At 40.0% G+C, this 25,712-nt stretch overlaps 1 protein-coding gene and 1 long non-coding RNA gene across 2 annotated transcripts in view; both read left to right on the top strand.

Moving 5' to 3' along the window:
- The window catches only part of LOC127648987 (zinc finger protein 26-like), a 30,069-nt gene extending 4,800 nt beyond the window's left edge, over positions 1 to 25,269 (top strand). The window contains exons 2-6 of the mRNA XM_052133861.1: positions 1,780 to 2,059; positions 2,297 to 3,056; positions 12,539 to 12,567; positions 18,269 to 18,388; positions 18,547 to 25,269. Coding sequence (XP_051989821.1) covers positions 2,005 to 2,059; positions 2,297 to 3,056; positions 12,539 to 12,567; positions 18,269 to 18,388; positions 18,547 to 19,646 — 2,064 coding nt within the window. The 5' untranslated portion in view covers positions 1,780 to 2,004 and the 3' untranslated portion in view covers positions 19,647 to 25,269. The remainder of the gene's footprint in view (positions 1 to 1,779; positions 2,060 to 2,296; positions 3,057 to 12,538; positions 12,568 to 18,268; positions 18,389 to 18,546) is intronic.
- LOC127649663 (uncharacterized) lies at positions 9,628 to 14,912 on the top strand. The gene is made up of 3 exons (XR_007971314.1): positions 9,628 to 9,674; positions 14,282 to 14,407; positions 14,769 to 14,912. It is a non-coding gene; the product is annotated as an uncharacterized LOC127649663 (long non-coding RNA).
- Positions 25,270 to 25,712: the final 443 nt, after the last annotated feature.

Here is a 25,712-nt window from a genome sequence, read left to right as displayed (position 1 = left end):
TCTCATCAGTGGGGTATAGTGTGGGTTGGTGATTAAAAACTGGGAACATTGGAGTAGGAAACCTACACATTTGGCTGGTGACCCATAGAATTTCTCAGGAAAAGCGAGCCGCGGGTTTGCGGTGAATGTGCTGGGTGAAACTGGGTGTGCCACTGGATTGGCTGAGGAAGCTGATGGGTTTAATGCTGGCAAACGGAGACTTTGCAAAGTTTTAACAAGCTCCTCTGATAGTGATGTCAGCTGATCAAGCTGTTGATGGTGTGCGGCCAGCACATTCGCTTGCGCTGAGACCTCAGAGGCGAGTTGCAGGAAAACCGCTGGATAATTTATTTTTTTGGTGAAGTCTTCTGTAATGATGAGTCATCGGAGTTGAGATCCATGTGCAGCTTTATTAATAATAATGAAAACAGGTAAACAGGCAAAGGTCAATCACCAGCTGTAGCAGTACCCAAGGATAATCAAAGGGGTAGTCACAAACAGGCAAGTTTTCAGGGCAGGCAGAGAATCAAATGGGGAAATCAAGCAGGTATTAAACACAGGCAGGAAATAACAACAGGGAATAACACTCAGAAATGTATGCAGGGCAAAACAAGACTTCGCCATGATAGGGAGTGAGAGTGAGTCTTAAATAGCTGTGTAGATGAGGAACAGGTGAGCAGGTAATTAGTGACATGTACAGGGATTATGGGAGATGGAGTTCAGAGAGTAAAAGACAATACCAGTGTGATGGAGTCCTGCAATAGTGAATTCAGAACACAAGCTTTGAATTACTGTCTGTGAGTGCAGATTGCAACATTCAACTTCAAATTTTGCAAGTTTTCACATCAGTGTTCTAAGTGTAAGTTTCAACTTACGAGTACAAATATTTATTGCACAAGTTCTCGAGTTTTGCTACTGATTTATCTTCATAATTGACACTAATCCAAAGCAATGGATGCGTCAGTATAAGAAGGGAATTCATGAAGCAATGCACCCGTCATGCACAGTGCCCACTAGAGACAGTGTTAGGATCTGGGGTTGCTTCAATTGGTCTGGTTGAGGCTCAGCAATGCTATGCGGCAATAAAATGAAGTCAGCTGACAACCTGAATATTTTGAATGACCAAGTTATACCATCAATGGATTTTTTTCTTCCCTGACGGTACAGGCATATTCAAGATGTCAAGATTCATCAGGCTCAAATTGTGAAAGAGTGTTTCAGAGAGCATGAGGAATCATTTTCCCATTGAAAGTCTTTGGGATGTGCTGGAGAAGACTTTACAGATTGGTTCAATTCTACCATCATCAATACAGGATCTTGGTCAAAAGTTAATGCAACTCTGGATGGAAATACATTTTGTGGCATTGCAGGTTGTCGAAACAATGCCGTGACAAATGTGGACCGTAATCAAAACTATAGACTGTCCAATGAAAAATTTGAGGATACAACTTTTACTATTGACCAGGCAGTGTGTTAAATATGCTAAATGTTTTTTGTATGTGTGGCAAGGTTTATGCATGTGCTATGTGATGTGAATATGTTATGTTTCTGTGTGTTTTGTCAAGCACTTTGTGCTTTATCGCTAAAAAGTACTATATACTGTAAATAAAATTACTATTATTATTATAATAACACAGCTAAGCTTATATTTTTAAGGTCATAAAGTCAAGTTTTTCTAGTCTAATACATATGTTTCAAAGCCTAGCTATGGTTACACAGGGTAAACTGGGTAATGACATTTTCTACAACAAGGTGTTATTGTAAAACATTTAAGAATTTGGTCCCTTTTGTTTTTGGCAGATCTGCTGCTCCATAACACACAACGGGTATGATTCACCTCTGCAGTGAAGCCTCTCCCATAGCAATTCATCAAAATTGCTGTGATTATTACAGTTATCCTTCAAGTGAATAAATTAAGGTAGTATATGAAGAGGGACAAATCCAATTGTAACCACTGAAATCTACTGAGATACTACTGGAAAACAGAAGTTTGTTAAAGGGGAGTTTAAAGAGGAGAGTGAAGACATGAGTGATCCAGAACCACACAGAATGAAAAATGAAGATACTGAGGAACAAAGAGGTTGGTGTCCATTCTTGTTTCTTCATAATGAGTGTTGAAGAACATTGAGGTAACATAGTTTTAGACAGTTTAATAGATCTTGCAGCTGTAGTTATAAAATCATAGAAGCCGTAAAATTAGAGTTAAACAGTTAATCTACATGAGAGTACTAACCTTCAGCATATCAAAGATTACATAAAGTAGATACTTGGCCATTGCTACTTAATGGCGTTATGTTTTTACTATTTATTTTTTAAGTAAAAGAAGAATGTCAACTGAATGGCATAGAGGAGAAACACCATCCATATCATCAAAGAACAAGAGGCAACTATTATTTTACCTGCTGTCTCTGTGGAAAGAGTTTTACACAAAAAGGAGACCTTAAGCGTCACATCAGAATTCATACTGGAGAGAAGCCTTTCACCTGCTCTCAATGTGGCAGGAGTTTCAGAGAGAGCGGAGTCTTTAAATGTCACATGAGAGTTCACACTGGAGAGAAGCCTTTCACATGCCATCAGTGTGGAAAGACCTTTACACAGAGAGGACAGCTTGATGGTCACATGAAAATTCACACTGGAGAAAAGCCCTTCCCCTGCCCTCAATGTGGAAAGAGTTTCAGAGAAAAGGGAAATCTTAAGCGTCACATGAGAATTCACACTGGAGAGAAACCTTACATCTGCTCTCAGTGTGGAAAGAGTTTCAAACAAGCAGGCAATCTCACACTTCATCTGCAATCTCACTCTGGATTAAGACCATTTAAATGTGATCAGTGTGGAAAGACATTTACGCAGACATCACATCTAAAGTTACACCTGACAACTCATACAAATGAGAAGCCTTACGTGTGTTCTTTTTGTGGAAAGAGTTTTTCTTACTCAGGACACCTGAAATCACATGAGAGAGTACATACTGGAGAGAAGCCATACCACTGCACTTCATGTGAGAAGAGTTTCAGCCAATCAAGTAATCTAAAGACTCATTTAAAAAAGGGTTGTCCAAAATTGTCACTGGGAGCTTTGTAAATTTCAGGGTCAGCACTTGTGTATTTTATGTAACATAACTTAAGTCAATTTACTAGATCTGCTGTAGTTGGAAGTCATAAAAAATAAACAACAAATTAACATAAAAGAAACACAAAGGTTATGCACAGAATAATGCTTAAAATAGTTATCTCATTATTTTTGTCTTGTTTTCCTGCAAAAATATTTATACATTCATAAAACAAATACATTTACTTGACAAGCAAAATGAAAACAAGAAAAAACTATTTGCCAATGGGAAAATGGGGTAAGAAAAATAAACTTTATTCCAAAATAAAATTCTTCATCTGTTGAATGTTGGACATTCAATTTCTCCCATTCATTTTTATAGAAGTAGAACTCTCATCTGTGATACAGCAATGGCTAGTTGTGCAGCCGACCAATAACGTTAACGTGACAGCAGGTACTAGAGACCAAATTGCTATCAATGTGTGAATGGGGTTTTAGACCTCAGATGACTGAAGCGTTTCACACTGTCAGTGATTTAGTTTGCTGATGTTGCTAGTCTCTGTATTATGTGTTGCTTGTTCATTTGTTTTGCCTATAATAATTAACATTCTGCAGGGGTGTATACATAAATATAAACTGCAGCAATTCTCAATACATCATAACATTAACAAGATGAACATCTATTAATGTATGATTGAAACTCATTCACAACGGCAAACAATTTCTCTTACAGTATCCAGTCAACATCATCCTGCTAAAAATGAGCATTCTGTAGGGCAGGGGTTGGGAACATTTGTTCACTATGTAGCCATGTAAAGGGATTAATGGAAAGGAGGAAGCGAGAACTGGCTTGACAATATAAATAACAGTTTAATATAAAACTCGACCAAAAAAGACAAACACACACAGGTGTCTGTAAATCTCTCTCTCTGTCCCACTGGAGTCTCCAGTCGGCCTTCATCCCTCTCTGAGGCTTGATTAGCCTGATTAGGGGCCAGGTGTGTGGAATCACGACACGGCCCCGCCCTCTACCCTGCCACATTCCTCCCTTGTTCTCTCAGGCCGGGTAGCCCCCCGCATGTCATACACCCCCCTTTCCCTGAGGAGGGTTGTGCTTTCGGCCCCGTCTGCTGGCAGGTCATCCCCGTCTACCTGGATGAGGGAGGGGACAAGGGGAGGGAAACAAAAAAAAAATTGGCACCCACACACCGTAACGGCGATCGTGCCAAATTAACAAAATATTGAAAAAAAGAGAGGGAAAGGTCAACACAGAGCGGCAGTGGAGAGAGAGAGAGAGAGAGAGAGAGAGAGAGAAAAAAAACACTTACTCGCCAGTGCTTTGATACGCTGTATCTTGGTTCCCGGCCACTCCTCCACCCTCTAGCGTACGACAGCCGTGCCTCCCCGGGTGGATCTGAGGCAGTCGTCCGGCCCCTGGCGGACGGAATGCCTCGCTGGTTATTAGTGGATAGTAGGGGTCTCCCCCACCCCTGGCAGCGGTAACCGCTCCAGGCGTTTGGTTGGGAGCCACTCCTCCCCTCGCGGTCAGCGATCGTTCCTCCGCTTCCAGGCGGCCGGGCTCCTCCGTCCTCCAGCGGATGGCCGCGGCTGCTCCTTTCGGGTGGATGGTAGCGGTGAGAACTCTACTACGGCACATCCCTCCTCCTTCCCGGATTCCAGCACCAGTGTAAAGGTAAGAGTGGAGGAGGCGAGAACCGGCTTGACAAAATAAATAGTAGTTTAATATAAAACACAACCAAAAAGACAAACACACAAAGGTGTCAGACAGCTGTCTGTAAATCTCTCTCTAAATTTAGTTTGATGCATTTTTTCAATAAAATAAAATGTTTTATTGCCCATAGACTACTCAAGAACACAAAAACAATCAAATATGCAAAAATGAATTGGTAACATGTTGCAATATGGAATTGAGTACGTGTGTTTATGCGGTTCTCCATAAAATTACTTCATTTTACAATTGTTCATGAAAAATTTTACTTCGCTTTTGGGCTGGGCGATAAGAGCCTACAAATTAAAAACTAAAGACCATTATACATGTAAAGATAATAATAATCATCATAATGAATAAGCCTAATAAATTCCCTTGTGTTCCCAAAAAATGCTGCCAAAAGTGTGTTCTTATCGAATGTGTTTGGATTGCGTTTTGGTAATACATTTTATACAGGTCGCCCGTCTGTTGGGGTAGATGAGCAAAATTCTCGCACATGAAATTGGCTACCTGCATTTGGACAAGGAGCTTGCAAACTGGATTGAGCCTCGTCGCATTTGGTGGGTGCTAATTCACAACCTGGGCACACATAAAAAATAACGAACGTTCATAAAATCGCTCATAGAAAATAGTCTTAACAGCTAAGATCAATAGTTATTGGGAAACGAGGCTCAGAACTCTGTGCATGTCTAGGAGAATAGCCACACGCATCGGTGGCTATTCTTTCGTCTGTTCTTCAAAATATAATCACATTTCATCAAACACGCATCTTTGTGTCTAATTTCTGCATTTGGCGGGGTTCATTTCAAACCTTCACCAGGAGTAGGCTTTCCCATTAGTAGTCGCTGTGTGATATCGCTCTGTATTTGAATAAAGGGAAGCTTTTCTCAACTTTGTCGCATCTCTTGAGACGCCCACATCCTGTCGTATCCAGCGACAAAATTGCTGACGGTGTGAACAGGGCTTGAGCCAAGTAAAAGGGACACTAAAGCAGAGCATGGTAGCGAGAATAGATGTTTAATTGACTAGAAGCAGCTTTTGTTTTAGAGTTTTTTCATCTGGTATATTGAGTATCATTTGTCATTTTCTATTTCCTTTTCTATAAACCTGTGCTGCTGACTTGTTAAGTTTCAGGTTTTTCAGTTGTTCATTCAGTTTCATCTGTTTGTATTGGTACATGATTAGTGTTATGTAAATATTTCTTTATGATATGTTTTTTCCACTTTAGATTTTCTTTCTAATTTGTATTGGATTATTGAATAAAGTTGATTTGATTTTGTATCAAAGTTGCATGTATTACAGGTGAAACTCGAAAAATTAGAATATCGTGCAAACGTTCATTAATTTCAGTAATTCAACTTAAAAGGTGAAACTAATATATTATATAGACTCATTACAAGCAAAGTAAGATATTTCAAGCCTTTATTTGATATAATTTTGATGATTATGGCTTACAGCTTATGAAAACCCCAAATTCAGAATCTCAGAAAATTAGAATATTGTGAAAAGGTTCAGTATTGTAGGCTCAAAGTGTCACACTCTAATCAGCTAAACACCTGCAAAGGGTTCCTGAGCCTTTAAATGTTCTCTCAGTCTGGTTCAGTTGAATTCACAATCATGGGGAAGACTGCTGACCTGACAGTTGTGCAGAAAACCATCATTGACACCCTCCACAAGGAGGGAAAGCCTGAAAAGGTATTGCAAAAGAAGTTGTATGTTCTCAAAGTGCTGTATCAAAGCACATTAATAGAAAGTTGTGTGGAAGAAAAAGGTGCACAAGCAGCAGGGATGACCGTAGCCTGGAGAGGATTGTCAGGAAAAGGCCATTCAAATGTGTGGGGGAGCTTCACAAGGAGTGGACTGAGGCTGGAGTTACTGCATCAAGAGCCACCACACACAGACGGGTCCAGGACATGGGCTTCAAATGTCAAACGTCTTACCTGGGCTAAAGAAAAAAAGAACTGGTCTGTTGCTCAGTAGTCCAAAGTCCTCTTTTCTGATGAGAGCAAATTTTGCATCTCATTTGGAAACCAAGGTCCCAGAGTCTGGAGGAAGAATGGAGAGGCACACAATCCAAGATGCTTGAAGTCCAGTGTGAAGTTTCCACAGTCTGTGTTGGTTTGGGGAGCCATGTCATCGGCTGGTGTTGGTCCACTGTGCTTTAGTAAGTCCATAGTCAATGCAGCCGTCTACCGGGACATTTTAGAGCACTTCATGCTTCCTTCAGCAGACAAGCTTTATGGAGATGCTGACTTCATTTTCCAGCAGGACTTGGCACCTGCCCACACTGCCAAAAGTACCAAAACCTGGTTCAATGACCATGGTATTACTGTGCTTGATTGGCCAGCAAACTCGCTTGACCTGAACCCCATAGAGAATCTATGGGGCATTGCCAAGAGAAAGATGAGAGACATGAGACCAAACAATGCAGAAGAGCTGAAGGCCGCTATTGAAGCATCTTGGTCTTCCATAACACCTCAGCAGTGCCACAGGCTGATAGCATCCATGCCACGCCACATTGAGGCAGTAATTAATGCAAAAGGGCCCAAACCAAGTACTGAGTACATATGCATGATTATACTATTCAGAGGGCTGACATTTCTGTATTTAAAATCCTTTTTTTTATTGATTTCATGTAATATTCTAATTTTCTGAGATTCTGAATTTGGGGTTTTCATAAGCTGTAAGCCATAATCATCAAAATTATATCAAATAAAGGCTTGAAATATCTTACTTTGCTTGTAATGAGTCTATATAATATATTAGTTTCACCTTTTAAGCTGAATTACTGAAATTAATGAACTTTTGCGCGATATTCAAATTTTTCGAGTTTCACCTGTATCTTATGTTACCTTCCCCTTTGCTGATTACAGAGTTAATAGGGGTTCGTAACAGGGTTCAGTTAATGTATTATTCCTTTGTCACAATTGAATTGACATATAGTACACAGTGAATAGGACATTTAAATAGTGCTGTACAAATAAAAATAACTTGACTTGAAAATTGAGGTGCTACAGATGCAATCTCTGAGAATATGCTGTGGGGCACAAACTTCCTCTACAAGACAAGTAGAAATGGGCAAAATGCCTTTTGAAAGAAATGTAAACAGTTGGCAATGGTATTCTGGGTTTCCCTAAAAGGGCATAATATTAATGATCTACATTCAATTCAGTCGGTATTTGCTGGGATCATGCACGAGGTAACATAGAAAGCATAGGATGGAAAGCAGACATCTTTGCACATTCAAAGAGTCTAGATAATAGGGATTATACTCATAACGTAGTGTACCATTGCTGGCTCTTCTACTTAGTGAAGTAAAGAAGCAGAGTTTTTCAGTTGATGTTCTTGTTAGCCATTTCATCCATCAGAAATATAGTAATATGACACATGTTTGTACAGATGGATCAAAGGACCCAGAGTCTGAGAATACAGCAGCAGTTTTTGTACCAAAATATCAGGTAATCATTAGGAAAAGATCCCCAGATCATTTATCTGTTTTCACAGTAGAATTTGTAGCCATTTTTTTGGCTCTCCTGTGGAGGAAGTACGACTACAGAGGGGAATGGGTTGTTCAAACTCTCTAGCAGCCTTGAAAACAGTCTGGCCAATCTGACTGAAGACAAGACTTAATTCAATACCTACATACCCAATGCATTATCATCACTAGGGTTGCCAACTTTCTACCATCCAAATATGGGACATTCCAACACTTTTTTTCCAGCGGGGATCCAGTATGAGAAGCTGCACAAAGGTTAAAGAGGTCAATTGAAAATAAATGGCAAATGGACACAAAGCTTTCGGTGTGAACAGCCCCTGATACACTTTAATACAACGTCCAGGAAAAAACTAATTTTTATCAATCTTCACTTTTAATAAACATGATTTTTTGTCAGTAGAACAAAGCTGCAATCAATAAAGAAAGACAAAATGTTTCTGTCAGCATTTTCTTCCCCATAATTAACTGAAAGATGCTATAAGTGATTTTTTTCATGGAAAGGTATGCAACATTTTTTCCTAATCACTGAAATATATTAATGAATTAAGTGCCCTAAGATATCTCACCTCTTTCTGTGACAGCTGTAGACTTTGTAAACAGCAAATAAAAATGTGTCTGCGGTCCACAAACAATGACGCTTTCTGTCTGTCAATCATTTTGTGCATTTACATAGTAGGCATATTGTAGTTTCAGCTAATTATTGAGGCTTAATGCATTTTTATGCCATGTTGTTCATAACAATTGTCAGTTGAGGGGGCTATTTTACTGATGTTGTTTTTAACACTGTTTCTGCTCTCAATAAAGCTCATTTGGTAACATTGGAGTTCAGGGTTTGGAAAGAGTGGCGTGGCAAATCCAACGGCTCAGTCTCGTGGAAGTGGAATGGCTGAAATCGCTTACAGCACCTTTAATCCTTTTCTATTTTTAACCAGCTTGTTTAAGTTTTGGGTCATCAGTTTGTAGACAGATTTGATGTTTCAAAATGTTTATTTTATATTTAGTATATTTATCGCTAAAAATAATTTGTCTCAGTACAAGTCTTAGTAGTAACCATGCATTATAATTAATTTTTATGGAAGAGAAAACACTTAACATGAAAAAGAGTATTTCTCCTTATTACAGTTTTAAGTAAACAATACAATGTATTAGAGAACAATATTGTGCTTTCTGAAAGATACAAGAACAGCAAGAATGTAAATAGAGGTTATGTTTATTATTATTGTTATTTAAAAATAAAAAAAACAGGTTTTATTGGTATTATTTATTTTATTATCTTTCGCTCCACACTCCAGTTCAGTAGGTGGCGGTAATGCAACGGGATTGCCATCCGCCATTAAATATCACAGAAGAAGTAGCTGTTGTTGTGACGTCATAATGAATGCGCTGCAGCTTCGCTGTCTGTTGTGATTCGGCTGATTAAAGGTTTGAGTTTTTGAGCGCTTGAGCTTATATAGTATATATTAAACAATACAACCCTTTTAAAAGTGCTTTAACGTTTTTACATAAACCACGTGGAAATATTAATTGAAATCGTTTTGAGTGTGTAATATAAAATGAATACAATGTTTTACAATCTAGTTTTGATAATTTTTTTTAGGTGAATTAATCATTAAAACAATCTAAACACATCATAACACGAATTTAGATGGTTAAGTTAATAAGCAAGATTTAATCGTTTCATTAATACGTAAAGTTTGTGGAACATGTAATTATTGTGTTTTGCAGCACAATACTGAAAACTGAGCCCATATTTCTGTTATGTTTTTCACAAAACGCTTGTTTAATATTTTCAGATATGAAAGGTTATACTTTTTAACATTTAGTCATTTAGCAGAAGTTTTTATACAAAATCTCACTCAAGCAATTTGTCATATCAAATTAAATAATGTTCCCAAATGATCTGTAACAGGCGTACAGTGGGTACGGAAAGTATTCAGACCCCCTTAAATTTTTCACTCTTTGTTATATTGCAGCCATTTGCTAAAATCATTTAAGTTCAGTTTTTTCCTCATTGTACACACAGCACCCCATATTGACAGAAAAACACAGAATTATTGACATTTTTGCACATTTATTAAAAAAGAAAAACTGAAATATCACATGGTCCTAAGTATTCAGACCCTTTGTTCAGTATTTAGTAGAAGCACCCTTTTGATCTAATACAGCCATGAGTCTTTTTGGGAAAGATGCAACAAGTATTTCACATCTGGATTTGGGTATCCTCTGCCATGCCTCCTTGCAGATCCTCTCCAGTTCTGTCAGGTTGGATGGTAAACGTTGGTAGACAGCCATTTTCAGGTCTCTCCAGAGATGCTCAATTGGGTTTAAGTCAGGGCTCTGGCTGGGCCATTCAAGAACAGTCACGGAGTTGTGAAGCCACTCCTTCGTTATTTTAGCGGTGTGCTTAGGGTCATTGTCTTGTTGGAAGGTGAACCTTCGGCCCAGAGCACTCTGGAGAAGGTTTTCGTCCAGGATATCCCTGTACTTGGCCGCATTCATCTTTCCCTCGATTGCAACCAGTCGTCCTGTCCCTGCAGCTGAAAAACACCCCCACAGCATGATGCTGCCACCACCATGTTTCACTGTTGAGACTGTATTGGACAGGTGATGAGCAGTGCCTGGTTTTCTCCACACATATCGCTTAGAATTAAGGCCAAAAAGTTCTATCTTGGTCTCATCAGACCAGAGAATCTTATTTATCACCATCTTGGAGTCCTTCAGGTGTTTTTCAGCAAACTCCATGCAGGCTTTCATGTGTCTTGCACTGAGGAGAGGCTTCCGTCGGGCCACTCTGCCATAAAGCCCCGACTGGTGGATGGCTGCAGTGATGGTTGACTTACTACAACTTTCTCCCATCTCCCGACTGCATCTCTGGAGCTCAGCCACAGTGATCTTTGGGTTCTTCTTTACCTCTCTCACCAAGGCTCTTCTCCCCCGATAGCTCAGTTTGGCCGGATGGCCAGCTTTAGGAAGGGTTCTGGTCAGTCCCAAACGTCTTCCATTTAAGGATTATGGAGGCCACTGTGCTCTTATGAACCTTAAGGGCAGCAGAAATTTTTTTGTAACCTTGGCCAGATCTGTGCCTTGCCACAATTCTGTCTCTGAGCTCTTCAGGCAGTTCCTTTGACCTCATGATTCTCATTTGCTCTGACATGCACTGTGAGCTGTAAGGTCTTATATAGACAGGTGTGTGGCTTTCCTAATCAAGTCCAATCAGTATAATCAAACACAGCTGGACTCAATTGAAGGTGTAGAACCATCTCAAGGATGAGCAGAAGAAATGGACAGCACCTGAGTTAAATATATGAGTGTCACAGCAAAGGGTCTGAATACTTAGGACCATGTGATATTTCAGTTTTTCTTTTTTAATAAATGGGCAAAAATTTCAACAATTCTGTGTTTTTCTTTCAATATGGGGTGCTGTGTGTACAATAATGAGGAAAAAAAATGAACTTAAATGATTTTAGCAAATAGCTGCATTATAACAAAGAGTGTACTTTCTGTACCCACTGTAGATGTGCTGAAGCAGATGTTAGAAATAGACAAAGAGAGAAAATTGATTTAAGTGTTTAAGTTACTTTTTAAAGTATTTTTTTCTGATAATGTGTTAAAACCCCAAAACAGGTTAGATGTTTAGGTCAGATGGCTTCTTTTCAGTATCCGTGCTATGTGTGATTAGAAATTAAATGTTGCTTTTTTTGTTTTTGATCAATACCTGGCTAAATTATTTTAAAAATAGACATTTTTCAGTGACAGTTGGGACTGCACGGGTCTTGTCTTTGGAAGAACATTACACAGAAAAGGTCTAAACCTTTACTATCTGCACGCAGTTAAAAGATCTCTGTGCTGAACTTCTTTGCCAACACACTCCTCAATCGCTGATGTCTAATCAGACATTTTTATTTGCATATGCAAGAGACATAAAAAAAGAGTGATTTTAAGAATTAACATCAGGATTGTTCCAATGAAGATTAAGTGGAAAATCTATATTTTTGCCAGACCCTAGAACCAAACGCTTGAGGCAGCAAGAACCTTTGTGCCAAATGTGGAAGTAAGCTGTCACTTCTGGCCTAGATCTGACATGGCTAACACATGTGGGGAAAATTTTCACCATATATGTTTTACCAATGCTTAAGCTTTGGAGGGAATTTTCTCTTGGCTCACAACTGGCATTGAGGTATTTGGCCCAGATGACAACACCCAGCTGAGACACATGTGTAGCTTGGCTATGGCATATCATTGCTAATAATATGTTAGAAAAATGTAATTCTGATTTTTCCTGACAGGTTTCGAGTGAAAAAGATAAGACCCATGGGTGAGATTTTACAGAAATTTAAATGCACACAGACTGAAGAGATTTATAATATGACAACCAACATTAAAGGTGATGTAAGTGATTTTAGCCATTCTGGAACTTCTGTTCTGCAGCTTTTGAATTGGACACCCCCTCTTTCAAAAAACCTGCCCTCCAAAGATGGTGTTGAGACAAACACCAAACAGTAGCGCAGCATTGTGACTTCTCACGGTTGTCAAACACAACAGTAGCAAAATATCACCCTCAGCTGACAACTGTGATAAATCTGAATATGGTATTTAACCTGAATGATCCACTTTAACTACTACACTAATAGAACTGGCAAAATGATTGACCGGCAGAAAGCACATCAAAGTCTTCTGATTGGCTGACATAATAATGTGACTGGCCAATGAAAATTGTTGTAAAAATATGCATTAGACAATTCTAAAAACTTTCAATGGCACTACCAACATCAGTTCACTTGTGTAATGTTTAACATGCTATTTGTACTTCAAATAAAGATTGTGATTTAATTTATGTGGTTATTGTTTGATTTACTGTCGAGTAAATTAAAGTATAGAGTTGGCTTGTTGTTCATCTGTTTTAATTCTGGAAGAATACTGTCATCAGCCATGTTACCATCCAAGTTGCAAATTTAATTTCATCCAAGGATGAAATCATCACTTCTGGAGAAACTGTAACCACTGTGAATGTTTTATTAATAAAATACTGGCTGTTTAGAGCATTCAGACAAAACGTTGTAAAGATCTTGTTTGGGAGCGACAGCACGTCACACACTTCTGAGCACTATATATATATGTGTGTTCATCCATCCTTATGACTTAACCATGTGGATCTACAAGATATTTTTAAAACTCTTTGTAGGCTTTGGATTTTCTAGACACCATTATTTCAGGATGACCAGAGCAACATTTCAGATGCAATGATTGCGTACTGCAATTTCAGATTGCAATGATCGCTGGTTAGTCCAGTCATGAATGAGTTTTTCAGTCACATTACTTTTTGATGCACAACTTTTGTTCCAAACATTTCTCCTTATTAAAAATGTATGCACCTCAAGCAAGCGTATACATTTTTTTATGCACATTTTAGAGATTTATTCGCATCATAGTGTTTCCATCCAGTAGTTTTTATGCAATATCCCAAAATGTGCATAAAAATCATTGATGGAAATATAGCTATTGAGTCTATCAGCCACATTTGGACCGCCAGGCCTTAACAGAATTTAGCCAAACAAGAATTACATTCAAGGCCCGGACAACATGACCTTTTCTTATTTGGCACTGTAATGGTGGAGTTATCCGTCGTCGATATAATATAGTGAGAAATATGCTATGACGTAGCCTCTACACTGATATATGTGCATCGTTCTGTCTCATGTATTAAGAGAAAATGCCTTCATTTTTTTAATTACTATAAATTGCATATATTAATAAAGTGATGTAATTTGTGGATTCAAAAGTATTTATTAAACTATTGTAGCATTAAAAACAAGTTCAAAGTATGTGGACATGTTGAGATTTAGGTATATCTGAAAATGTTGTTAATGTTCAATATGCAATTAATTTGTCATAGATGTTTATCTTGAAGTATATTAAATATGCAAAAAAAACATTTTGTGTTTGTAAGTAATGACCATTATTTGGGGTGAAATATGTGCTTATAAATAGAAATAAACCTGTATAAATTTGGTCATTTTTCATTTTGGCAGATCTCGTCCTCATCCTTGAAGTGACACCTACATTAGAAAAAGATGGAGTTTATTAAAGATCAGAATGAAGACATCAGTATTCCAGATCTATGTGCAATGAAAAGGAAGATACAGAGGAACAAAAAGGTTAGTGTCCATGAGTCCTGAATCAGTGCATGTTATTTACCTCAGTATTTATTAGTGCTGACCGTTGATTCAAATATTAAATCACGATTAATTGCTTGAAGTTTCATACGTAAGCGCAGATAATAGTGCTGAAATTTCTAAACATCTTTTCCTGTTAAAATGCATTTATTTTCTTAGAACAGAAAACAAAGCAATATATAACAATGATGTTTATTAACATTTTCCAAACAAAGCCTTCCATAGTAAAAAGATAGAAATGCTCTAAATTTCCTGAAGACACGGTGCTGTTAAGGTTGAACTTTAATTCCTCTTTTTATTGGTATTCAGAACAATAATCTGATTTAAATTGGTATCCTCACAGAATAGTGCTGGGATGAGTGACTGATTAGAAATTGAGAGCACCTGGAGAAGAGCGTGCTTGTTTGATTGACCCGCAAGGGAGTGAAGCTGAAAGCTCTTGATCGCTCAAAAAGTCTCTATTGCACCACGCAAAATTTGATTGTCATGACTTGCGTTACATTACAATAAAGTATGATTTGTATGTTTATTTCTTGTTTAATTCATTTTTTTATACCTGTTTGCATTATCTTTGTCCTCTCCGTGCTCACAGAGCAGCGAGTCAGAATTACTACCTTAACTCTTGAAAATGGGCAAATGGGCAACTTAATATGCATACTTGTGTAATTCTTACACATTCTTTAAGAACCTGGTCTATTTATCTGAATTACAGCCTGTATGAAAGTCATAAATAAGTCATAAATGCTTAGAATTGCCAACAACTCAGCCTCCAGAGGCCACACTGTCATGTTTCAAGATCTGAGCAAGTGCTCATTCATTAGAGTAGCAGTGATTCCATGTGTGCTGCAAAAAAGATTGGCTCTGATTGGCTCAGTTCTCACATGAACATGTCAACGTGGTTCCATCACACAAGAGGCTCCGTGAAACGAGTCCCCTCATGGACGTTCATTGGAGAGTGCCCAGAAGTAAACAATTATAGTGAAAAGGACTTAAATATTGATCTGTTTCACACCCAAAGCAATAATTTCACTTTAGAAGATATTAATTTAACCACTGGAGACCTATGGATTACTTTTACTATGATTTTTCTGAGCTTTTTGTAGCTATAAAGTGTTGATCACTATCCACTTCACCTACAGAGGAGAGATATTTATCTAAAAATCTTCGTTTGTGTTCTGCTGAAGAAAGTCAAACACATCTGGGATGTCATGAGGGTGAGTAAATGATGAGAGACGGTGTACAAAAGTAAAATATTCCTATCCAAAATTCTTTTACACTCCCAGAGGTCGCGAGTACAAGTGGCTGAAATGGGTTTCCTCAGAAGGGTGGTGGGCTTCTCCCTTAGAGATAGGGTGAGGAGTTCAGACATCCGTGAGGAGCTCAGAGTAGAGCCGCTGCTCCTTTGCATCGAAAGGAGCCAGTTGAGGTGGTTTGGGCATCTGGTAAGGCTGCCTCTTGGGCGCCTCCCTAGGGAGGTGTTTCAGGCACGTCCAGCTGGGAGGAGGCCTCTGGGAAGACCCAGGACTAGTTGGAGAGATTACATCTCTACACTGGCCTGGGAATGCCTCGAGGTCCCCCAGTCAGAGCTGGTTAATGTGGCTCAGGATAGGGAAGTTTGGGGCTCCCTACTGGAGCTGCTGCCCCCGCGACCCGACTTCAGATAAACAGTTGAAGATGGATGGACTCCCAGATTAAACCCACATCCCTTATTTCTCATGAAGAAAGACCTTTGAGTTTCTTCATTCTATCATCTCTGGGCTTGACACAGGGCTCCTCTGTTTTACTGTGTGTCATTAACACTACGTGTATGAACCCACCATGACGAATAACATTTTCCATTACATTATCATTAAATTAAAGTGAAACCGGAGAGCTTTGCATTCACTAAAATCCTTGTTTATATTTGGGCACTAATCTCTGAAGATGCGGTCTGTGGTGTGGCTCAGTGAAACGGTCAAAGTTGAATTGAATGAGACTCTCAAATGTGCCATTCGTTCCATTATTTGGATTGTAAAATATGATTGGAAATTATAGTGCTCAATTATCGCAGTTATCACAAATAACCGCAAGCAAAGGATTATTTAATAACCATGATGGCCCTACACTAAATTGTACAATTGGCTTAACAGTGACCCATCACTGAGGTGAAAATGGAGATTTATTTGCTCTTTTGGTACCGACGCATTCAAGTGTTGGAGAATGGACTAAAAGCACTTGTCGGTCAGGTCCAGACATGGTTAACGATTCGAGTTTCATTCCTAGTAAGGAAACTTGCTGACTGTGCACTTACACTGCTCTTTGCCCAGTTGCCCTTGAGGCCCCAATGTGCTAGCACAGGACTCTGTGCTTGAATGCTTGTACCTTCGATTGAGCTATAAGGAAGCTGCTCTGCCTCAGCAAACCATTTCAGGTGACAGATATGAGACAAAATCTGTCTCTGAGTAACTAACTCAATTGGAGACTTATTAGTGTCCACTTCAGGTGCCTGAAGTCTAGTATGGGCCCCAGTCATCCATTCTACTTGACAACTGGAGAATTAATGGCTGCAAAGGCCGCTCTGTGCCTCACATACAGATACTTCCTCTATTGTATCTTTGGCGAGGAGGCATTGTACCTCTGAGTGTAAAATTGACGAGTCCCACACCATATGATAGAGGAAATAATGAGGTTGAGGCTTCTGAGCTGAACACCTTAGCTTAACGCAACTACCCATCGAGGGGGTGGTGCACAGTGCAACCGAGTCTGCTTAGCTGGATTATTGCTCACTTCTATGAACATGTTTGTTACTTATGCAGCCGCTAAGAGGTCAATTTTGATGGGGCATACAACAGTTGGAAAAGCGAGAGCATTATCCTGGGAATACGGAAAACAACCTTCCAAAGGTGCTATTCAGCATTCATACCTTGTAAAGAGTATTTAAGTTTGTGCTCTGTTTCAACACAAAATCTTTCAGAATGAAAGTGAGCTGCTAGAGACAAGGATTGAGTTTCATGCACTCTGTTGGCTCTTTAAAATTTCTTTAACATACTCTTTTAGTAGTTACATTTAAATACACAACAAATCCAGAAGTGTTTTGAAGAGGTGCTTCTTTGCTGGTGCATGAACAGAGAAGAGTGGGACTTGTTCCAGATGAAAAGGTAGCAAGATACTAAGCGAAGTGTTGGATTAAGGGTTCCAGTAGCACAAGAGATGTCTATGTTGCTCTGGAAAAGTTCTAATGAAATGAAGCTGGCTACCGCTGTTATGCTCACAATGACATCAGCATATGCAGTGAACTAAGCTTCACCATCCACTCAAATTAGCGTGATGGTATAGGGTTTCAATGTCCTGCCCCCTGACTTGAGCGTCCTTATCGTCAGCTTCTGATGCAGCGTCAAAGTTACCTTCTTGAAAGGGAACTAAAGTAACACCACCAGTCATCACGTTATTCTTAGGCCAAGCATAAGCCACACATCTACTTTTAACTCAAGTTCTGCTTTTTAAGCATATAATCATCTAAAGAATTGCACAATATAAGCATATAATCGCTTCCATCTTGTTACCTTCTTTTGGTTGATACACAGCTAAGCTTACATCGGTCATGAAGTCTCCTTCATGTTTCCTTGTGTAATACATAAACGTTTCACAGCCTAGCAATTATTGTATATGGTAAACAGTGTAATTGCATTTACTAAAACAAGGTGTTATTGTAAAAATTAAGAAATGTGGTCTCTTTTTTTTTTGACAGATCTGATCCTCCATACCACACAGTGATCACACTGTGATTTTTTCCATTGTCCCATAAGTGAAGAAAGAAAATAGGTGGTATATAAGGAGGAACAACTCCAAGTTTAATCACTGAAGCCTACTGGCAAACTATTGCAAAAATGAAGTTTGTTAAAGAGGAGTTTAAGGAGGAGAGTGAAGACATGAGTCATCCAGAGCCACACAGAATTAAAAATGAAGATCCTGAGGAACAAAAAGGTAACAAAGCTTACTAAATGAGATTTACAGAACTAGCCCTCAGCATATAAAAGATCACATAAAGTAGATACATGGCCTTTGTTGCTTACTGGGATTAAATAGGGGTACAATTGTATTTATTTTTTCACATTTGTCTCAATTTACTATGTTCATTTTAGACTTGATAAAAGTAAAAGAAGAAAGTCAAGAGCTGAATGACGCAGAGGAGAAACACCATCAGTATCATACATTTGATCATTTCGTGACTGGTGAAGAATCTCTTAGTGGCTCAAAGACTGAAAAGAATTTCACACCGAAAAGATCTCAAAGAACAAGAGCCAAAAATTACTTCACCTGCTGTCACTGTGGAAAGAGTTTCATAAAAAAAATATACTTTAACACTCACTTAAGAATTCACTCTGAAGAGAAGCCCTACACCTGCCATCAATGTGGTAAGAGTTTCAAATATAAAGGAAATCTTCAGCGTCATGTAAGAATTCACACTGGAGAGAAGCCTTTCAAATGTCTTCAGTGTAGAAAGAGTTTCACACAAGCAGGCCATCTCACAGTTCATCTGCGCTATCACTCTGGATTAAGGCAATTTAACTGTGAACAGTGTGGCAAGACATTTACACGGAAATCACATCTAATGGTACACATGACAACTCATACTAATGAGAAGCCTTGCGTGTGTTCTTTTTGTGGAAAGAGTTTTTCTCACTCAGGTCACCTGAAAACACATGAGAGAGTGCATACTGGAGAGAAGCCATACCACTGCACTTCATGTGGGAAAAGTTTCACAAAGAGAGGTAATCTAGATGTTCACATGAAAATTCACTCTGGACAGAAGCCCTTCACCTGCCATCAGTGTGGAAAGAGTTTCAGAGAGAAAGGAGGTCTTCAGCGTCACATGAGAATTCACACTGGAGAGAAGCCTTTCACCTGCTCTCAGTGTGGAAAGAGTTTCACACAAGTAGGCCATCTCACACTTCATCTGCAATATCATTCTGGATTAAGACCATTTAACTGTGATGAGTGTGGAAAGACATTTATGCGTGCATCACATCTAAAGTTACACCTGGCAACACACACAAATGTGAAGCCTTATGTGTGTTCTTTTTGTGGAAAGAGTTTTGCTCGCTCAGGACACCTGAAAGTACATGAGAGAGTGCATACTGGAGAGAAGCCATACCACTGCACTTCATGTGGGAAGAGTTTCAGCCAATCGCGTAGTCTAAAGACTCATTTAAAAAAGTGTTGCCTTAAGTTATCATTGTGAGAAAAGTTACACTTATGTATTTAATAACACAACTATAGTTAAAAAGTCATAAATTCATTTTAAAAACATAAAAGAACCATAAACGTTAGGAACAGGAAAAAAGCATACATTGCTAATAGCTATCTTAATTTGTATTTTTGTCTTTTTACAGTAAAATATTGTCTAGGTTACTGTTGTAACCCCCGTTCCCTGATGGAGGGAATGAGACTTTGTGTCGATGTAGTGACACAAGGGTCTCTCTTGAGAGCCTTGGTTGCCTCTGAACTTTGAGATAAGGCCAATGACAAATTGGCGAACAGAATTTGCATGCCCCTCCCCCTGATATACGGGTATAAAGGAGGGCGCATTCGGCTGTTCATTCAGGTTTTGCACTGAGGAGCCGAGAATAAGGTTCAGCCGTTACAGCGGTTGGTACAGTGTTGTGGCAAGAAGGACACACGGGTCCACTGACAGGGGGACCGTACTGTGGAAAATACGACACGGGGTTACCGTGATAACTGACACCTGTGGAGCACCTAAACCAGTACAGAGTAATTAATATCCGTAGTGGGTCTGGTCGGGAATTCCTCTGCCAAATTTGGGAGGCAGAGGGCTAGGGAGGAAGGACATCCAGGGAGTGCAAGTTTGTGAACTCGCCTGGGAGTAAGAGCGCACGTGTTTGCCTCAGTGGAGGGGAAAGGCGCTATGCGCAAGCTGTACACCTGGTCAGCTGTTCCGTATTACCGAATTCTACATGCTTGGACCTGACAAAACACGGGACAAGACTGACTCAACCCGGAGATTATAGAATCTTGCAAAGGTATTGGGTGTTGCCCAGCCTGCCACTCTAGATGTCTGCTAGAGAGGTGCTATTGACCAGTGCCCACAAGGATGCCACACTCCTCGTAGAGTGTGCTCAAACCCGCAAGGGGGCGGGCACGGCCTGGGTCTGAGGCCAATGCAATGGTGTCGACGACCCAGTTGGCAAGCCTCTGTTTAGAGACAGCATTCCCTTTCTGCTGTCCGCCAAAGCAAACAAAGACATAGCCCGGTCTGGGTCTTAGGATGACATGAGCATCTGCCAGACTGAACTCCAGGCAAGAGTCGCTGAAGAGAACGCTTGCAGGTCCCAACCCTCTTGATGTAAGCGAGCGCAATCACAAGGTCCGTCTTCAGGTAGAGGGCTTTTAGCTCAACTGACTTTAGTGGCTTGAAGGGGGCTCTCTGAAGGCCCACAAGGACCACGGAGATATCTCATTAGGGGAAGAGGCATGACCTGTGAGGATTCAACCTCCAGGTGCCTCTAAGGAACCTGATGATCAAGTTGCGCTTCCCTAAGGATGGTAATCCACTGCATCATGGTGAGCCGATATAGCGGCTACATACACCTTCAAGATGGAGGGGGACAGCCGCCCCTCCAACCTCTCCTGCAGGAATGAGAGCACTGATCCGACTGTGCACCTCTGTGGGTCTTCTGATTGGAAAGAGCACCAGTTTGTGAACAGATGCCACTTTAGGGTGTAAAGCTGCCTGAAAGAGGCTCCTCTGGCTTGGTTGATCGTTTCTAATACAGCTGGTGGTAGGCCACTTATCCCTTCCAAGGGCAAGACGTGGAGGTTCCAGAGGTCTAGGCGTGGATGTCAGAAGGTGACTGAACCTGAGAAAGAAGGTCCATCCTCAGGGGAATCCGCCAGGGAGGTGCTGCCGTGAGGAACATGAGGTCCGAGAGCCAAGTTTGAGTGGGCCAGTAAAGAGCCACTAAAATGACTTGTTCCTCATCCTCCATGACCTTGCACAGCACCTTTGCAAGTAGGCTCACTTGGGGAAACACGTATTTGCACAGGGAGGACTTTGTACTGATACGCCTAGCCCTCAAACGCGAACCGTAGGAAGGGTCTGTGTCAGGGCAAGATCGAGACGTGGAAGTACATGTCCTTCATGTCTATCGCTGCTAACCAATGCTAATCTTGATGCAGAACGCATGTTAGAATATGTCTCTGTGTGAGCATCTTGAACGGGAGTTTGTGTAAGGCCCGGTTGAAAACTCGCAGGTCCAAGATTGGATGCAACCCACCAACTTTTTTGGGTTTGATGAAGTAAGGGCTGTTGAAACCCTTCTTCATCTCGGCTGGAGAGACAGGCTCTATTGCGTTCTTGTGTAAAAGAGTTGCGATTTCCGCCCGCAGGGTGTTGGCGTTCTTGCTGTGCACCGAAGTGAAGAGGATGCCTCTGAAACGGGGCGGGTGCCTGGCGAGCTAAATTGCGTAGCTGAGTCAGATGGTCCTCGCTTGCCACGCGCGAGGGGCACTAAGGGGATGACCACATTTGACGTACCCAGTGGCCTTGAACTTCGCGGCGGGGGGAGCAGGTAGTATTGCGTTGGGAGGCAAGGTTGTCTCCCTTGACATTCGTGCTGAGGAAAGGCTCAAAGCACTTACCTTGCTCTGCGTACCTGGCATAGGGCGGGTTGGTGACTGAAGAGGAGGTCCTGTGGAGACGTCCTCTGGACTCATCAGAACAGGCCGGCCGTGGGTCTGTACGTGATACAGTCGCGGGCGTGGAGGCGAATGGTCCGCATCCAAGGTACCATGCTCCATGAGAACGCCGTATGTGTGCACCGGCTAGGTGACCCAAGAAATGAGGAAATCGCTCTTTTATTGACAATGTGGGTACCTTAGCCTGAAAGGGGTGTGGCAAAGGAAAAGAAGGATGCCAAGGATTTTCCACCCGGCCCTCCACTGGGGGATGGAGTGGTCTGTCTACCAGCTCCACGGTGAACATTTAGTTCCTCGGTTCATCCGTCTCAGGAACGCTTGGGAGCCTTCCAGGTCCTCGATGATGTTCGAGTGATGGGGGGCTTCCACTTCCATCTGGACGATCTACGCGGGGGCTGAGACCTGGGCCCAGGTTGAGATGGAGCTGCCTGTTGTCTTGCAGCCGCAGGGGGACGTCCTCGGCGCGCTGTGACCTTCGTGGCCCGGAGAGCGAGGTCAGTTGCTGAGCGCAGTTCCTGCAGCACATCAGGATTACCCAAGTGCAGATCGTTTAGTGCCTTGGCTTGGTGGACTTGCAGGAGGGCCTTGTCATGCAGGGCGGAGGCGCCTGTCCGATGGCACTGTAGGCTTTTGCACCGAAAAGAGACAACGTCTTCCTACAGGCCTTGGAGGGGAGTGCTGGGCAATTACGCCAGGTGGCCGCATTAACCGCTTTGTCCACCTGGGGGATCTCCATGTACCTGTGGGCCGCTTCGGGCAGTTTTGGGTAGTAAAAGGTGCCCTCCATGTGTACTCTTTTAGAGAAAATACTCTTTTAGAGGTTATTTGCTCTTTAGAAGCTGTCAAAGCACCCAGGGGCGTAGACTACACTGGCGTGTAGAGAAAAGCCGCTGGTAACGAGCCATAAGATCCAACAGCAAAGCTCTGTAGAGGTGAGTGGAGCAGAAGTGGAAATGTCAGCTTGTTGAACACACAACATGAAAAAAAAATCGGAATGAACAGCCGTATTGTGCCCTCCTTTATACCCATATGTTCGGGGGAATGGCATGCAAATTCTGTTCGCCAATTTTTCATTGGCCTTTTCTCAAAGTTCAGAGGCAACCGAGGCTCTCAAGAGAGACACCTAGTGTCACTACATCGACACAACATTGGGTGAGTGACAGAAGGGGAACTAAACATTCTTTAAGCAAGATAAATTTACTTAACAAGCAAAATGGCGTAAGATATTAAATCTTCTTTTGGGAGAAATCGAACTGAATTCAGTGAGTTTTAAGTCTAAAACAAGAAAAAAAATATTTGCCAATGGGGTAAAAAAAATAAACTTAAAGGGAAAATGTATTTTTCTTACAGCATTGTAAGATTTTTTTTTCTTGTTTTAAGCATAAATTTAACTAAATTTTGTCAGATTTCACTTAATTTATTTAGCCATTTTGTTTTTTAACTAATTATATCATGTTTTATAAATGCTTAGATGTTTTTTCTTAGAAACAACACAAAATAAACTAAATATGTGCTGTTTATAAATGATCATAACCTTGTATAACAGGTTATGTATAACATTAGAATGACATAATTTATCTTAAGCATTTAACATAAAAGAGTGAAATCAAATTGGGGTTCAATTCATGCATTATTCCTTTGTCACAATTGAATTGATATTGGTCAACATGATATGATAAACCTTCTGATAACATAAAATGAATGCACTGTTTATACCTGGTATTATTACACGGTGCTCTGGAATACTCTTTTCTGATTGGTCAATGTTGTTGTCAACTACACTTGGATTAAGACATATCAGACCGATCATTCAGCCATTAAAAATTATCTTTCCTGCTTTTAGGATCACTTTGTGTAATCACCCTGTCAGGGTTTATTTTGCGATAACAACTGGATGACTGCACATTATCCCTTACTTAACATGCATTTTGGTCAATCAAATAACAAGTGGTCAAGTGAGACACATTAACGTTTACACCTGGTATTTAAAGGTGTCTCATTTGTCCACTTGTGAAGCATTTCTAAGAAGGGAGGGTGTATTGGCAGGTCTCTGATTGTGTCACTACATAATGAAAGAAGGACAGTCAAAAACAGCATAGTGAATGGTAAAGTAAATGGAAAAGTAGACTAAGGAAAAGATAGTATTACAGATGCCTTTAATTTCGCTTTGATATCCGCTAGACCACACAGAATGTTTTGGGTGATTGGTTTAAATGTGATTTAATGTAAATATACTGTCTGCATGTGCTGTGTACTGCAAAGTGAATGTGTGAAGCACGCACATATGCTGAAAAGTCCACATTTTATGTGCATCGCACGCTGATCTTATTGAAGGAAAAACAGAGCGCTCATTCACTGTGACAAGCGCAGCACCTGCAGACTATATATTTATATAATTAAATAGCAAAAATCCCATTGGCTCATATATAACCAGCATTTTATCTGAAAGTGTAAAACTACCATCAAAACACAGAACCAGAAATGCCTTCACGTCAAAATAAAAGCTTGATGCCTGAAATTTAAGAAATTGTAACAGATATATTACAAGTGTTTAGTGAAATGCTGTTGTATTAGCATTTCACTAGAGCATAGTTTTAGATCATGTTGTGAGGATTTTTACTAAAGCACTTCATTAAAAGATGTAATTGATTTGTTGGATTCATTTGATTAGACACAATTTTGATTTTGAAATGTAATTAAGCTTTTAAACATGGAATTTGGTACAAAACTGAAAAAATAAAACTGCATGCAGTCCTACTTAAAACTTGTAAAAACTTGAAGCAATGTTTACTTAATTGAGAAACACTTGATGGAAACGTGCTATAGTTTTATCTAATTATATAAATTGAAATTTTACATTTTAATAGCCTAAAGCGGTGTGTTCAATATCATATTACCTATTTTTTCTGTGGTTTTTAAATTAGTTTTGAGAATCTTGAAATTTTACTGATATCTGTAACCACAACAGAAAGTATCATGACAACACTACTCTCAACTCTCTCTTGCTTCCTGTCTTTTGGTCTACTTCACCCAGGAGGTACGCATACTGGTTTATGCGTATCTATATATTTAATGTATACAGTTTATAACTACTTCATCTAAATTATAACCATCTGATGTAACTGTTCATTAACTGTTATTAAACATTATCTCTTCAATCCATGTTTAGTTTAATGTCACTGTTTAAACTATATTAACATTTAAGTGCTACATGTTGCATTACAGTAAGACCATAATAAGGTTCTAAACAATGCTCTTCCACATATTTCGATATTCTTGCTGTGCTTATTTCCATCATTTGTTAAGTAACAGAAGGTGGTTATAGACAAGCAATGGACAGTTTCACACTATCATGCTGTTAACATATTAACTGTTCTTTAGTCACCTCTGCAGACAATTCCATTAATCTCATTGACCTTGAGACATGAAACCAACTGTTAAACTCATTCATGCTTTTCTAAGTTGGTTTGGCTTGAAAATGTTATAGGCACAGAGAATTTATTGAGTATTGTCACGAATGTCAAACAAATGTCAAAAGCTCTTTTATTCTACTTGAGGCAGTCATATTAGCATCACATGACCAGCTGAATAC

The sequence above is a fragment of the Xyrauchen texanus genome, chromosome 9 (assembly GCF_025860055.1).
Source record: "Xyrauchen texanus isolate HMW12.3.18 chromosome 9, RBS_HiC_50CHRs, whole genome shotgun sequence".
Classification (NCBI taxonomy): domain Eukaryota; kingdom Metazoa; phylum Chordata; class Actinopteri; order Cypriniformes; family Catostomidae; genus Xyrauchen; species Xyrauchen texanus.
Note: the sequence above shows the minus strand (reverse complement) of the source record. Positions and strands in the feature narration are given on the sequence as shown.